This window comes from Brassica rapa, chromosome A02 (genome assembly GCF_000309985.2).
Source record: "Brassica rapa cultivar Chiifu-401-42 chromosome A02, CAAS_Brap_v3.01, whole genome shotgun sequence".
Taxonomy (NCBI): domain Eukaryota; kingdom Viridiplantae; phylum Streptophyta; class Magnoliopsida; order Brassicales; family Brassicaceae; genus Brassica; species Brassica rapa.
The window spans coordinates 842,588-855,900 of NC_024796.2; the positions used below are offsets into that span (position 1 = coordinate 842,588).

The 13,313-nt window shown below is 34.5% G+C and overlaps 3 protein-coding genes across 4 annotated transcripts; 1 reads left to right on the plus strand and 2 right to left on the minus strand.

Moving 5' to 3' along the window:
* Window positions 1-207: 207 nt before the first annotated feature.
* Window positions 208-1,846, minus strand: LOC103850579 (high mobility group B protein 5-like). Of its 2 annotated transcripts, XM_009127349.3 has the most exons (7): window positions 1,474-1,846; window positions 1,243-1,398; window positions 1,082-1,166; window positions 913-999; window positions 734-778; window positions 572-639; window positions 208-476 (listed from the first exon to the last, which is right to left on the minus strand). In XM_009127349.3, exons 1-7 carry the CDS (start codon window positions 1,539-1,541, stop codon window positions 467-469), a joined length of 519 nt encoding a protein of 172 aa, XP_009125597.1. In that variant the 5' UTR covers window positions 1,542-1,846; the 3' UTR covers window positions 208-466. The 2 variants fall into 2 exon arrangements, with proteins under 2 accessions (XP_009125597.1, XP_033141544.1); XM_033285653.1 differs by having other exon boundaries at window positions 1,243-1,846.
* Window positions 1,847-1,950: 104 nt separating this feature from the next.
* LOC103850580 (peroxidase P7) lies at window positions 1,951-4,056 on the minus strand. The gene is made up of 4 exons (XM_009127350.2): window positions 3,765-4,056; window positions 3,463-3,654; window positions 2,952-3,117; window positions 1,951-2,539 (listed from the first exon to the last, which is right to left on the minus strand). Exons 1-4 carry the CDS (start codon window positions 4,053-4,055, stop codon window positions 2,148-2,150), a joined length of 1,041 nt encoding a protein of 346 aa, XP_009125598.2. The 5' UTR covers window position 4,056; the 3' UTR covers window positions 1,951-2,147.
* Window positions 4,057-4,280: 224 nt separating this feature from the next.
* On the plus strand, window positions 4,281-13,137 carry LOC103850581 (laccase-12). The gene is made up of 6 exons (XM_009127351.3): window positions 4,281-10,762; window positions 10,874-11,025; window positions 11,154-11,398; window positions 11,524-11,652; window positions 11,735-12,679; window positions 12,775-13,137. The coding sequence occupies exons 1-6, from the start codon at window positions 10,667-10,669 to the stop codon at window positions 12,903-12,905; spliced, it is 1,698 nt and encodes a 565-aa protein (XP_009125599.1). The 5' UTR covers window positions 4,281-10,666; the 3' UTR covers window positions 12,906-13,137.
* The last annotated feature ends 176 nt before the right edge of the window (window positions 13,138-13,313 follow it).

The window sequence follows — 13,313 nt, forward strand, 5'->3', positions numbered from 1 at the left end:
CTGGATCATATAAACTCATAAGATAGACAATGGGACAACCATCCAAACTACGTTTTACATTACTTTTGAGCGTTTCTTTTAAAGACTTTCATTATATCATAGTTTCCCCAAAATTAGAGCAAATTGGAATGTCTTATTTCATTAGATATATAACTATTAGTTGCACAATCATGATCACGGCCAAGATATAATGCAACATCCATATAATACACCAATGTTTGTTTCTCAAATCAGTTAATTTGCCAAACAATCAATGTCCCCTTGGTAGTGACTGAAAAAAAAAGGATTTAAAGAGCACTAACCAAAAAAAAGAAAGAGAAATAGCTCTAAAGTTATATATACTAAGGAAAAAGATGAGCCTCTCTTTGCCTATATTTACACAATATTCCCCGAAAAGAAAAAAACTCCCAACAGGTGAAAACCCTCTCCACCACTAAGACGGGTGTCTCAGTACTTCAGTACACTATCACTCTTCCCTGTTTCACAATGAAAATAAAAGTCAGAAAACAAGACGCAAGAACCAAGAGATTTGGTTAATTTTGTATGGTTCAGAGATTTGTGTAACAATTACCAAAACTCATGTTCAAAATGATCAGATGAATCATAGTCCTCCCCTTCATGATCACAGCACTCACATAACTGTATGAATTACGCAAATGGTTATGCCAAAAGGTGGAGACAAAGACAACCTTTCTTGGTTATGCAAGAAAAAAAAAAAAAACATAACTCAAACCTTGTCAAATTTTGTAGCAGCTTTTGAATCTGCCTCATCATCTGCCTGCAAAATTGTTCATCAAACCTTAACTCTTACAAAGTGTTTCTAATGACACAAACTCATTGAGACTACTAAACCCCTAAAAGCTTAAGTATGAATTTAATCAAATAAGCAATATCCAGAGATAATAATATTACCTTATGTATACTTTGAGCTTCTTCTTTTAGTTTCAAGTTATGAGCCAAATCAACTTCTTCAGCACGAGCTATAAAGGGTTTCTGATCCTGGAACATAACCAACAAGGACACATACACCAAGCCTATAAAAAATAAGGTTTTTTTTTTTTAGAAAATTTAAAAGTGATACCTCTCTTGACATCTTCTTCCACACAATGAAACATATTCTACTAGCATCCACCATGTTCCCATCGTAGCTTTTCCTAAAATCCTCTCTATATATATAAAAAAAAGTTGAAGTCTTTAAACGCATTCGTATCCAGAAACAGAGTAGGGTTATGGTTACAGTACAGGAAGAAGACGAAGGGTGATCTAGGCTCATCTTCAAAGCTCCCAACTGGTTTACTATCACTCGATACGCACTTGAACCTCTTCGGTTCTCTTCGTTTCTCCCCACACTCGTGCATATCAAACAGAGCAATCGCGATCATATCTCCACATTCTTCACTGGAACCAAAGCCGAAACAGAGTATCACGAATCGACCAATCCCAAAAAAAAATAAAAAAAAAAGAGGGCAATACCATTTGTCGAAAGCGCTTCCATCGGCAGCACGACGAACAGCTTGAACCCTTTTACGGATTCTCGCCATTGATGCCCTCGCTTTATCAAAACTCTTCAATTTTTTTTTCTACTTCTGACAGAGACAAAGGTTGAAACTTTTTTTTTTCAAGTTAAACACTTTCGCTTACGTGTCATTTAGTGAATATTTTTCATTTATGCTAACGTGCGCTTAACAGATTAACGCGCGGGACTATATAATTGGCGCGTATTTAATTAAAAAACAGAGTAAATCTCTCACTCCCGCTTCCGAGAATTTTTATCCTTAAACAACCAATGAGATTATGCCACGTAATCACGGGAATTACGCTAATAGAAAACTTCGAAAGTGGTAATAAATAGAGAAAAAGACCAAAATAACACTAAATCAAGTTTTTGAATGCTATTTTTATGATATAAACTTAGAAATGTGTTATTTTGGAGATTTGCCCTGATAAATATCGTAAAAAAAATACGTAAGCGAATTTCATTACATATTAATGTGGACGTATTACATACTCTTTTTTCGACCTAACACATACTTAACAGTTAACAATAAACAACACACATTTAAACGTATCTTCAAATTTTTAATGGGAAGATTAAAGTCTTATTCTATCACAAACCAATCATAAAATAACACGTGGAGAGAGAGCGATCAGTTTGTTTTCCCACAAACCTTCCTGATCTCACCGCTACTACCAGTCAAGGGGCTAATATCACCCATCTTGATCATCGCCGCCGCGAAGTCGGAGTTAAAGCTCGACGGACTGTTGCTGTAGCCACGGACTATGGAGTCCGTGGAGCCCCCGTTGAAGAGCACTTGGTCTGAATGGAGTAGACCTCTCTGAGCCATTAGGTTCTTGAAGTAGCTGTTGTCGAAAGAAGTTGCTGAGTTGATGTCGAGTGGAGCTAGGTTTGCGTCGCCGGAACCGGCGGCTCTAGGGCAAGATCTCTGACGTAAGGTGGCGAAGGCTGCGTTGATGTTTGTCTCGTTGTAGACTCTTGCTCGGAAGTTCACGCAACGGGATTGACCAATCGTGTGTGCACCTGAATAAAAAGATTATAGAATAGTTTGTTTAATAGTTGACTAGATTTTTTGGTTAATTAATTAACACTATCATTAAAATACTTTGTCGGTGTTTTGTAATAATAATTTATATGATTACGTAACTTTGCCAAAGGAACAGGAAAGCCAAAGTGTGTTGAAAAACAAACACAACAAAACAAGAAAGACCCGACAATTTTCAAAAAGACAATCTAATTATTTATTTTGAGTCTTCATCATGGAAATGTATTAACGGGTATTTTAGAATTTGTAATCAGGCTTTATCAAACGATTGATTTAAAAGGAATATCCTCCATAGGTTGCTTTATTCTTTTATCTCAATCAACCTATTGAACAAAAAGTTGCATATATTGTAATGAAAAAAAAAGAGGTAAGAAGAGAAGTGACACGGACCGGAGAGAGCAACCATATCCCTGGTGGAGAGTCCAACGGCGCTGAAACTACTAATAAGCTGGCTCAGACTCATACTCGGTGCTGGAATGTTACTATTCGCCGCGGCTTGACTCGCCGTTTTTGCATCTCTTCTTCCTACTTTCACATTCCAATTCGGCCCTCCGAGCTTCAACCAGGACAAAGACGAATTAATGTTATTGCCGGTTTAGTCTATCAAATTTGCAAAACCGAACTAAGATCACTTTTATTTTAAATGGAGTTTAGAATAAAAAAATATATCAATTATACTTTTTTTAACTCAATAATGAAAATGGATTTACTCCATTAATAAATGATATAATACACTTATTTTTATTCATTACTCAATTTTTTACTTCAGAATAGAATTGAAGTAAAATTCAAATTTATTATAGAGAGATTACGTTTATAAAAATGAACTAATACATAAGAAATGCTTTAAGAAATAATCTTGTTGGCAAAGAGAGAGTTTATATATATGGAGCTTAATTACTTGTACAACGGAGTCTCTGGCTGCAATGGCTAAGATATCAGCACAAGACACAACCCCGGGACATGCCTTTTCCACCGCGGATTTAATGGTGTCGATCACAGTAAACCCACGAGCAGAGTTGCGGTTAGGGCCCGCGTTTTGTTCTCCCGTAAAGCTTGATGTGTCGTCTAGTAGAATAGAACCGTCGCATCCCTGTATATATATATATGCATGTTACGACTATGATTAGAAGGAAAGAACTAAAAAGAAACCATTATGCTGCTTTCTTGGGATGCAAGGAAAAGGTCAACAAAACAACTTACGTTGACGAAGCAATCGTGGAAGAAGAGACGGAGGATAGATGCACCCATTCGAGGCTGGCTGCTAACGGCAGATTTAACGCCTGATTTAACGGTGGAGAGTAGATTAGGGCAAGAGGTTGAGTAAAAGTTTGTGGTGAGTTGTGCTTTGACGACGTTATTGTTATCACCTTGCAGTAAAAGCATAACGACTAGAACTAAAATGGAAACAAGTTGATTTGAAGCCATGTTTGAGTAAATAAAGACTGGGGTAGACTTAGAGTTGATTATTATTGTACTTGGAGAACAAATCATAACGGAGTAGAGGTTTATATAGAGGATGCCCTAATTAAAGTGATAGACAGGTAAGCTAACGCGTTGAAAAATGTATATGGTTTTAAGTTATTTACTTTGTTTTTGGGGTTTAGTATTCATTTTTGCATGGAATTAATTCAATTGGTAACATCAACGTCGGTGAGAGAAGCTAATACAAATTTCTTCCTTTTTTTTGCTAAAATTTGGTGGTAGCTAATACAAACTTTCTCAGCGGTATTTTTTTTATTACCATAGGTCTAAAATCAGATTTTATAAATTTTGATATAAAAAATAATCCCTCATTCCTTTCTATCAAGGGTGGTTTGAACCTAAATCACAAACGATCCAATCTTCTGAGCAGTAATATTTTGTGTCAAGTAATTAGTATATCCATCAAATTAAGTCGAAGACTTTAGATAGTTGACTTGCAAAATGATTAGATATAAGAGATTAAATTAATGGGATTAGTGGTGTTAGAAAAATGGGATTGAAAAATAAATTAGATTGTAGAGCTTAATACTTGGTCGTGATTTACATGACACTATTTAAGAAGAAACTGTTAGTTTATGTATCATCCAAATATATCGTTGAGATTGTTTGTAAATAATTAAGGGTGTTACAAAACAAAATATTAAAGACGCGTCATATACTCTTTTAATTGGTATCACTGTGATTGTTTGAAAGGTCAAACATTTTATTAACCATCTTATTGTTTTCATCATTCGATATACTAATCATATTCATATAATTTATATGAATTTATCATCTTTAGTGAATTTATCTTTACTACAAGACAAAAGAAGTAATTATTTGCAAACACGTCTTCTTTTAAATAGAGGCCGAAAGCATATTTGCCAAAATCTCTAGTTTTTTTTGTTCGTCAAATCGAAATCTGTTAATTCCCACTGTTTTTAGCATGATTATTGGAAATTTGGAATGACTTGACCCCTCTCATTTCAGTCGAGTGACTTCGGTACATATAAATGATGATCGAGACTTCGCAAACAACAACGCAAAAAGTATAATTGGTCTAAAGTTTATTTAATTATTATTTTGACCCTTATTACAGTTGATGGTGCTTATATTAACAGACAATAATAGAAAACGAAGTGCACTCAGCTCTCATTCAAGCTTTGGATATTAGATGTTAGGCCCTTCACTTGCGTTCCGATTCCTAAACGTTGGTGAATCTCGATATTAACTTTATTGCTCCTCAGCTCTACAGCTTCTTGTACAGTTGTACTGTGATACACTTGGGGAGATGATCTACATTTGTGAATCTAGCATGAATACTACCAAAGGATGAGCTCGAACGTACCTTCATGGTAAACGAAAAGGAAAGGTTGAAACTAGTGTAACTTCAAATTATACTGATTCTACAATGCAGCTAAAAACAAAGCACATGGAAAAAACACCGTGTAAGTCGCCTTAGCTATCTTATACAACAGTTTGGTTGATTTTGATGTCATAACTAATTTAGGTTAGAAGTCGTAGTAATAAATCATGTAACAAAGCCGCCTTATACAGTAACATATTATGGATTAGACATGTATCTATATTTTCTTCAGCATACCATGTAAAAATGTAGAGAATAGTTTGTTAGAGAGAGTTGTCAAGAATAGTGGCCTGTCTTTTTAATTAATATTTTGGACCAAACATTTGATTTTATGGAAAAGTGATAATACATCACTATGTTTGTTAAATTTTCTTGCTTGAATTCCCAGCAAGTGTCTTTGTTAATTTGATTAATATTTGCAGAAACATAATATTACATGTTTACATATCAAGCTTTCACTCTTTAGTTTTTTTCCCTGCACGTAAAAGGTATTCTTAATCATCACACAGGCCATTCTGTTATCCATAACCATATGTATGAGCTAACTGATTTTCTAAATTTTATGGATTTTAAGCAAATAAATAATGTAAAACTAACACAGTGTGAAGATCTTTCTCGTAAAACGATCAAATGTTTTTAATATTTGGATGTAAGACTAACTATAAAACAAGAATTAAGAGCACGAGAGTCTTATACTTTTACACTACGCGGCTTCTATACTTTACAAGGGAGGAGGCACGCCTGTCACTTTTCAGTTTACTATATGCGTTTAATAAATAATCAAACTAGTTGGAAATAAATTAATAACAAATCAACTCTTAAAGTTGATACCTTCTTGGCTTCTTGGGTCTCATTTTCACACCGATCTAAAATAACTTCGGTTAAGGAAAAGCTAAGCAAACCATCTTTAGTAATCAAGAAAAGCCCTTCCAAATTTTTCTGTTCCTTCTAGTTCTAGCTATATAATTGATTTACCTTGTGTTAGTTATTTATTTGCTGAATCCTAATATCAGTTGTATTTTGTAGTTATTGGATCATTCGAACAAATAAATCACAAGGATTTCAACCACGTTCTTTAAATTTATAGAGATAATATGCAACTTTTAAGTTTATTCTCGAGAATTTTGTTCTCCGGTTAAAGTTTGCTTATTACAAATTCTAATTAGAGATATTGGGTTATCCCTATTGTCAATACCACGATGTAGGAAGTACATAATATAGTATAAGAACCAGGGAATATAGACATAATCATTATATATTTTTGTCGCATTTTCAAATAAAAAAGTATTTAAGATTATTAGATTGTGCCTCAATTGGTTAAGCTTCGAGATGAAGAAAATTTATGAATCTTCTTGTTTGGCTCAAGAATGGAAATAGTTGTTATTGTGCGTAATTTTTATATTGATTAGTCGCACGATGAATGATAACATGATATATTGATGTAACTAAAAATGAATAGATAATAATACAAAATGCTTTAATTTTACATTTAGGGGTAAAGAGTATAAGACTAACAAAGCACAAACTCTTCAACCGGAATGAACTAAAGAGATCAGTAAACATTTATCCTTTTTGTTCGAACAGTAAACATTTACCAATTAACTTCGCGTTTCAATCGTTTTACGAGAGTTTTGTCACTTGATAATATACTTCATTGAGAAGATGTCGTGTAAGCTACTCAAGAGAAAGGTAGCTATTTCTCCAATTAGCTCTTTTAATGAGTATTCTGACTAAAGTCTGAAGCAGACGTTAATCGTAAAATCTAATTTATAAATTAGTAACTGCTGAAAAAAGAGAGCTAATGTTTGCTAACAAGATGACAAGAATGTATCTAATCGACGTATATCTTGACACAAAATAGACAGTTAGATTGGAAACGATTGTCCAATACAAAGTTGTAGGTTTTAGTCGCATTATGGAAAATTCTAACGGAGGCATTTTTACACATCGTAGAAAAGGATGCATTCTTCTTTTTTTTTTGTAAAGGCTTTCAACATGAAACATATACATGCAATAAATTAGTTATTTAAGAGAAACACAATTATACCAACACATAACTTTACATTCATATATTAGATATAATAATATATTTTAATGATTATTTATATATTTAAAAAGAAATACTAACAACCGTCATCTCCTAATTAATTAATATATGATAGTTTCGATTGAGGTTTGCCTTCGATTTTATGTTTAAGAAAAAGGGTTTGTCTTCGATGGCTTCTATGTGTATGGTATCTCAATTCTCAAGATTCCTAAGCCGAAAGTACATGCCTAATCAAGCTTTCCACTCTTTTTTTTTATTTTTACATTTTCCAGACCGGACCAAGTCAACCATATATCTTGTCTTCCATTATTTTAGTCCAAAAGAGTAAAAAAAAATTATCGCCACTGAGATATGTTTTTATATAACAGTTTTGGATATAAATATTTGACTGTGTAACCAAGAATGTTGCATATTATTTGATACGTTGCATCAGCACTTCAGTGGGATGATGGTAAACGCTTTAGGTGGGTGGGTAGAGGAAAAGTATGCAACTTGCCTCACAAACTATCTCTTTTGGCCTTCTTGATATAGAATGTTGATCGTTACACTAATGAATCTTATCTATTAATAGCAACCACATATGAGTAAAATACATATTTTCTACGACCAAGTGTGAATGGCAGAAAAGAGTTGATGCTTTAATTAACTTCTATAGTATTCTTGGATCTTATCATTGGCTAGTAGAACAGAGCTAATCAACCCATTTTTGGCAAGGAATAATCTAAGAGCTGACAAGTTAATCTTGCAATTAAATACAATATTTCCTATTCATTTTTAAGAACTTAGCATTCATGAAAATAAATCATGCAAGCGAGTGATGATAAGCCTGTGATTTTTCTGATTTAGAATTCTAATTTGTGTGTGATTTTGGTGCTTGGTTTTTAGACTAAATCGTCCTTGAGCATTTAGATTCTGAAATCAAACGTCCAGGCAGAGAGGCATTGTTATAAACACACAAATTTATCAAACAAAAGACGCAAGGAAGCAACTTGTCCGCTTCTATTGCTAAAACAAAGTCTCTTGGAAGCAGTTTGCAAGATGAAAAAGCGAAGAAAGAATTTGATTATTACATGATCAGAACATCTCTCCATGCCTGCTTAGAACCTGTGTTCCAGCTTCTCTTTTTCTTGCTAGTGTTGGGCATATCTACGTTCATTTTCATACCAAAAAAAAGACACATCGAGAGTATATGCACATTACACAAACAAAGTTAATAGATTCGACAAAGCATAGACCTTTCAATCCGGCTATATTCAGCGTATCAACCTCTCCGTTTTGAAGGTTAAGTGAATTGTTTTCTATTACACTGGGTTTTTAAATGGGCCTTAGATTAAAAGGCCTCCGTCAGAAGTGATTAATCGCCGAAAGGGCCGTATCTTCTAGTAAAGTGAATTGTTTTTTTTAACAACTATTTTATTTTATTTTATTAAAATGGAGTATTATTTAAATAAAATGTAAAATTGTTTATGAGCCTCAACTTTAGTGTTCAACTATTTATTTGTTTTGCTGGAAGTGAATTGTTTTTTATTTACACAGCCTTTAAAATCGGCCTCATTTTAATGACCTTAAGTTGTTGTGGTCCACGTGAAAATACTGGTTTGTCTTTATCAGAATGTTGTTTCCTCTGAGTCTGAGATCTGATTCTCAGTGCCCAACCAAAAATGTCAGTGTCACACCTGCTCTTTCCACAGTTTTCATTTAAAGTCTTTGTTTTGCTGTGGAAAATGACAAATGGGAAAATAACGAGACAAAGGAATAACGTAGCATATAGTTTATCGTGAATGTATGTCAAAACAAAAAAAAACAAGAAAGTTGATCGTGAATGTTTGTTAAAATGCATAATGAAAGAGTTGAATTACTGCAAGAGAAAAGGTGACGTTATTATTGGCAGTTAGTTATTGTTTGAATGTTACACTCTATTAAAGTGCATATGCTTATATTAGTTTTATATATGTTTGGTGATATACAAACAAAGGAAATCATGAGATAGTAGACTTAATATGCCTCTTTATCTGTGAACAACTCGACATATGTACATGAATATGGAATTTGAGTTCAACATCAAATTTAAAGACTATTCTTTTTTTAACTGAACTTATGAACAATGAACATAGATTTGTATCAAAATGAATTCAAGAAAGAAAAAATTGCTTTAGTTTATGCTATTAAACAATATTTGCTTACAAATGACAAAAAAAAATCTTACAGGCTTCAAATTTTGTTAAGAGTTTGAAACATTCATATCTAACAATTTAGCGATTGTCTATATGATTATACGTGATGTATAAAATAAAGTAATGTTTTTTGGTATCAAGTTACCAAAAACATTTTTCTGGTTATGATTAATAATCGGTTGATTTGCTAAGACAAAGAAACTTATAAATTAAGTAATAAACTTGAGGCACGAACACACTAGACATGATACGAAATGACTCGAGTTCAATTCAACTACAGTTTGTTGAAATTATGCAAGTGTTGGGTGCAACTACTCCCCTCAACTAAGTTTGCTCCCTTTCAATGTCTCAGTTTCTCTTCTCAATTTCAAAGAGGGCGACATAGAATAAGTTACACATTTTACAAGTTAAAACCTATGGCGTGGAATATAAAGTTTCCAGAATATGATTCTGCAATATAAAAAATGTTCATTAAATAGTTGCATTTAATTGTAAAAAAGGTTTTTGAGATGAATAAATTTAACATTCCTTTTCAAAAAGAATATTCATCAAATAAACTGTGTCCATGATTTACTAGCTTTTTTGTTGCAAATATCAACTATTTTTTATTAAATAATACAAACTCCAGGAATACTAGCTAGTATCAAATTTGTCTAACATCCAAATATTTATCTGGCACTGGAAATATCTTTGTTAGGTGTTTAATCTAATCTTACGTCAACTAACATATTTTAAATACACTGTTAAGCTTGATTAAAAAATTATTTTATGGTTTCGATGAAAAGTGTGAAAGGAAGCAAAAAAAAACATAGCCAACGAACTGATATAGACACTTAAATATGTTGGTGACCGGGAATTTTAGTTTTCTTTTGAATAATTAGAACATAAATCTTCCAACACATAAATTAACACAATAACTCACATGTAATCGCCGCAGTATAAAAATCATCTTTCCCTCTCTCAAAATCACTCAAATCCTCCTCTCATCTTATCTCTTAATCACCTTATAAAACTTTATCTTAAAAATAATAGCTAAAAGTTTCAAACACACACGATGACGACCCTTAACACTTTCTCTTTCTGGCTGTTATTTTGTTCCCTTCTCTCCGCCTCATCGATTATCGCTAAAGTTCAACACCATAACTTCGTCGTACGTCCTCAATATTATACAATAAAAACTGCATGTCCATAGTGATTAATATGTACGTAATTGTTATCGTTAGTAACAAATTGTCTTTGTTTACTTGTGTGTGTGATGAAGATACAAGAGACGCCAGTGAAGAGGCTGTGCAAGACCCGTAACGCTATCACCGTCAACGGAATGTTCCCGGGACCAACACTCGAAGTCAATGACGGTGACACTCTTGAAGTCAAAGTCCATAACCGTGCCCGTTACAATATCACCATCCATTGGTACATATATATACACTTTGACTCATTGAATTTTATTTTTTTAAACATAAAACTTTATAAAATTAAATAAATTATGTAATGATATAGAATTAGTAATAATATTTTATTTTTATTTTTTTGAATAACAGGCATGGTGTGAGGCAGATGAGAACTGGATGGGCTGATGGTCCTGAGTTCGTGACCCAGTGCCCAATCCGACCCGGAAAGAGCTACACGTACCGTTTCACTATCCAAGGCCAAGAAGGGACATTGTGGTGGCACGCGCATAGCTCCTGGCTCCGAGCCACCGTCTACGGTGCACTCATCATCCACCCAGCCCCTGGTTCCTCTTTTCCATTTCCTAAACCGGATCGCCAAACCGCCCTCGTGCTCGGTATATACCGTACCATACCAAAATTTTCCATTACACGATCTACAATTTAACAAAATTTCGATATTTCCAACCAAATATAATCTAAATTTTTCTAGAGTTTAATAAATAGCAATTTTGTGTATCAGGGGAGTGGTGGAATGCAAACCCGGTTAATGTAATAAACCAAGCGACTCGAACCGGAGCTGCACCGAATGTATCCGATGCTTATACCATCAATGGCCAACCCGGTGATCTCTATAATTGCTCAACCAAAGGTAAGAACAAAAATAATACAACATATCTTAGTTAATTATTGAAATGTTAATAATAATATACATTGAACTTTTTAAAATGCAGGGACTGTTGTAGTACCGGTAAATTCAGGTGAAACAAGTCTCCTACGAGTGATCAACGCAGCATTAAACCAACCGCTATTTTTCACGGTTGCTAACCACAAACTAACGGTGGTCGGAGCCGACGCTTCCTACCTCAAACCATTCACCACAAAGGTCCTTATGTTAGGTCCGGGCCAAACCACCGACGTACTTCTAACCGCCAACCAACCGCCCAAACGCTACTACATAGCAGCAAGAGCTTACCAAAGCGCCCAAAACGCACCGTTTGATAACACCACAACCACAGCCATTCTCCAATACAGTAAAAAAACAACCACTTCTAAACCAATCATGCCGCCTTTGCCTGCCTTCAACCACACGAAAACCGTGACGTCATTCTCACGAAAATTCAAATCTCTTCGAAACGTCGTCGTACCTAAAACAATCGACGAAAATTTGTTCTTCACCATCGGTTTAGGTCTCGATAAGTGTCCCAAGAATTTTCCTAAGAGCCGGTGCCAAGGCTTAAACGGGACCCGGTTCACCGCCTCCATGAACAACGTGTCGTTTGTTCTACCGTCGAATTTCTCACTCTTGCAAGCACATTCCAACGGAATCCCCAACGTTTTCACGACGGATTTTCCAGCTAAACCGCCGGTTAAATTCGATTATACCGGAAATAACATAAGCCGGGGTCTGTTTCAGCCGGTTAAGGGTACTAAGCTGTATAAACTCAAATATGGAACGAGAGTTCAGATTGTTTTACAGGACACGAACATTGTTACGTCGGAGAATCATCCGATTCATCTTCATGGTTACGATTTCTACATTGTCGCAGAAGGGTTTGGTAACTTTAACCCCAAGAAAGATACTTCTAAATTTAACCTAGTTGATCCTCCACTTAGAAACACTGTGGCTGTTCCTGTCAATGGATGGGCTGTTATCAGATTCGTGGCTGATAATCCAGGTAATTACAAAAACTTATTGACATATGTAATAATAGTTGTTACATTTTGATTTAGGAAAAATAAATGTTTTCTTTTGGTGGGGGTAATGAAACAGGAGTTTGGTTGATGCATTGTCACTTAGATGTTCATATCAAGTGGGGCCTTGGTATGGCGTTTTTGGTCGAGAATGGTGTCGGAGAGTTGGAAACTCTTGAAGCTGCTCCTCATGATCTACCTGTGTGCTAGTATCATCATTCTTAATCGAGATTCAAGAGTGAAAGTCGCTATTTTTAGAAGAATATTCAAATTTTTTGTATTGCTTTGGATTAAATGTATAATCCTGTTTCCCTTTGCGTAGTAAATGTAAGTGTTCAATGTTTGTCATAGTTCATATTCTCTGTCTTACCAATTATTGTAGTTTGTCTTTGAAGGAAATTCAAAATTATGAAAAGAATATAGAATTTTGAGCACCATGTTTTTTTTTGTTCACATGAGCACCATGTTTATATAATTCCATTTGTTCATCTCAACAAAGCCCGCCAAAACATTAATGGGCTTTGAATGGGTCATGTGCAACGAGAAAACAAAATGAGACTTAGCAAGAGAGATAGGCCTTGGAGTGCGTAGGCAATGGCGTAGAGTGACATGATCAAT

Excerpts from the sequence above, each read along its gene's own strand:
- LOC103850579 (XM_033285653.1), bottom strand. The coding sequence starts at position 1,541 with ATGGCGAGAATCCGTAAAAGGGTTCAAGCTGTTCGTCGTGCTGCCGAT. Across the intron at positions 1,167-1,242 it reads TCACCCTTCGTCTTCTTCCT|AGAGGATTTTAGGAAAAGCT; the intron begins GTACTGTAACCA and ends TTATATATATAG. Across the intron at positions 779-912 it reads AAGCTCAAAGTATACATAAG|GCAGATGATGAGGCAGATTC; the intron begins GTAATATTATTA and ends ACAATTTTGCAG.
- LOC103850580 (XM_009127350.2), bottom strand. The coding sequence starts at position 4,055 with ATGATTTGTTCTCCAAGTACAATAATAATCAACTCTAAGTCTACCCCA. Across the intron at positions 3,655-3,764 it reads TCCACGATTGCTTCGTCAAC|GGATGCGACGGTTCTATTCT; the intron begins GTAAGTTGTTTT and ends ATATATATACAG. Across the intron at positions 3,118-3,462 it reads CCAGAGACTCCGTTGTACAA|CTCGGAGGGCCGAATTGGAA; the intron begins GTAATTAAGCTC and ends TCCTGGTTGAAG.
- LOC103850581 (XM_009127351.3), top strand. The coding sequence starts at position 10,667 with ATGACGACCCTTAACACTTTCTCTTTCTGGCTGTTATTTTGTTCCCTT. Across the intron at positions 11,399-11,523 it reads CCAAACCGCCCTCGTGCTCG|GGGAGTGGTGGAATGCAAAC; the intron begins GTATATACCGTA and ends TTTGTGTATCAG. Across the intron at positions 12,680-12,774 it reads ATTCGTGGCTGATAATCCAG|GAGTTTGGTTGATGCATTGT; the intron begins GTAATTACAAAA and ends GTAATGAAACAG.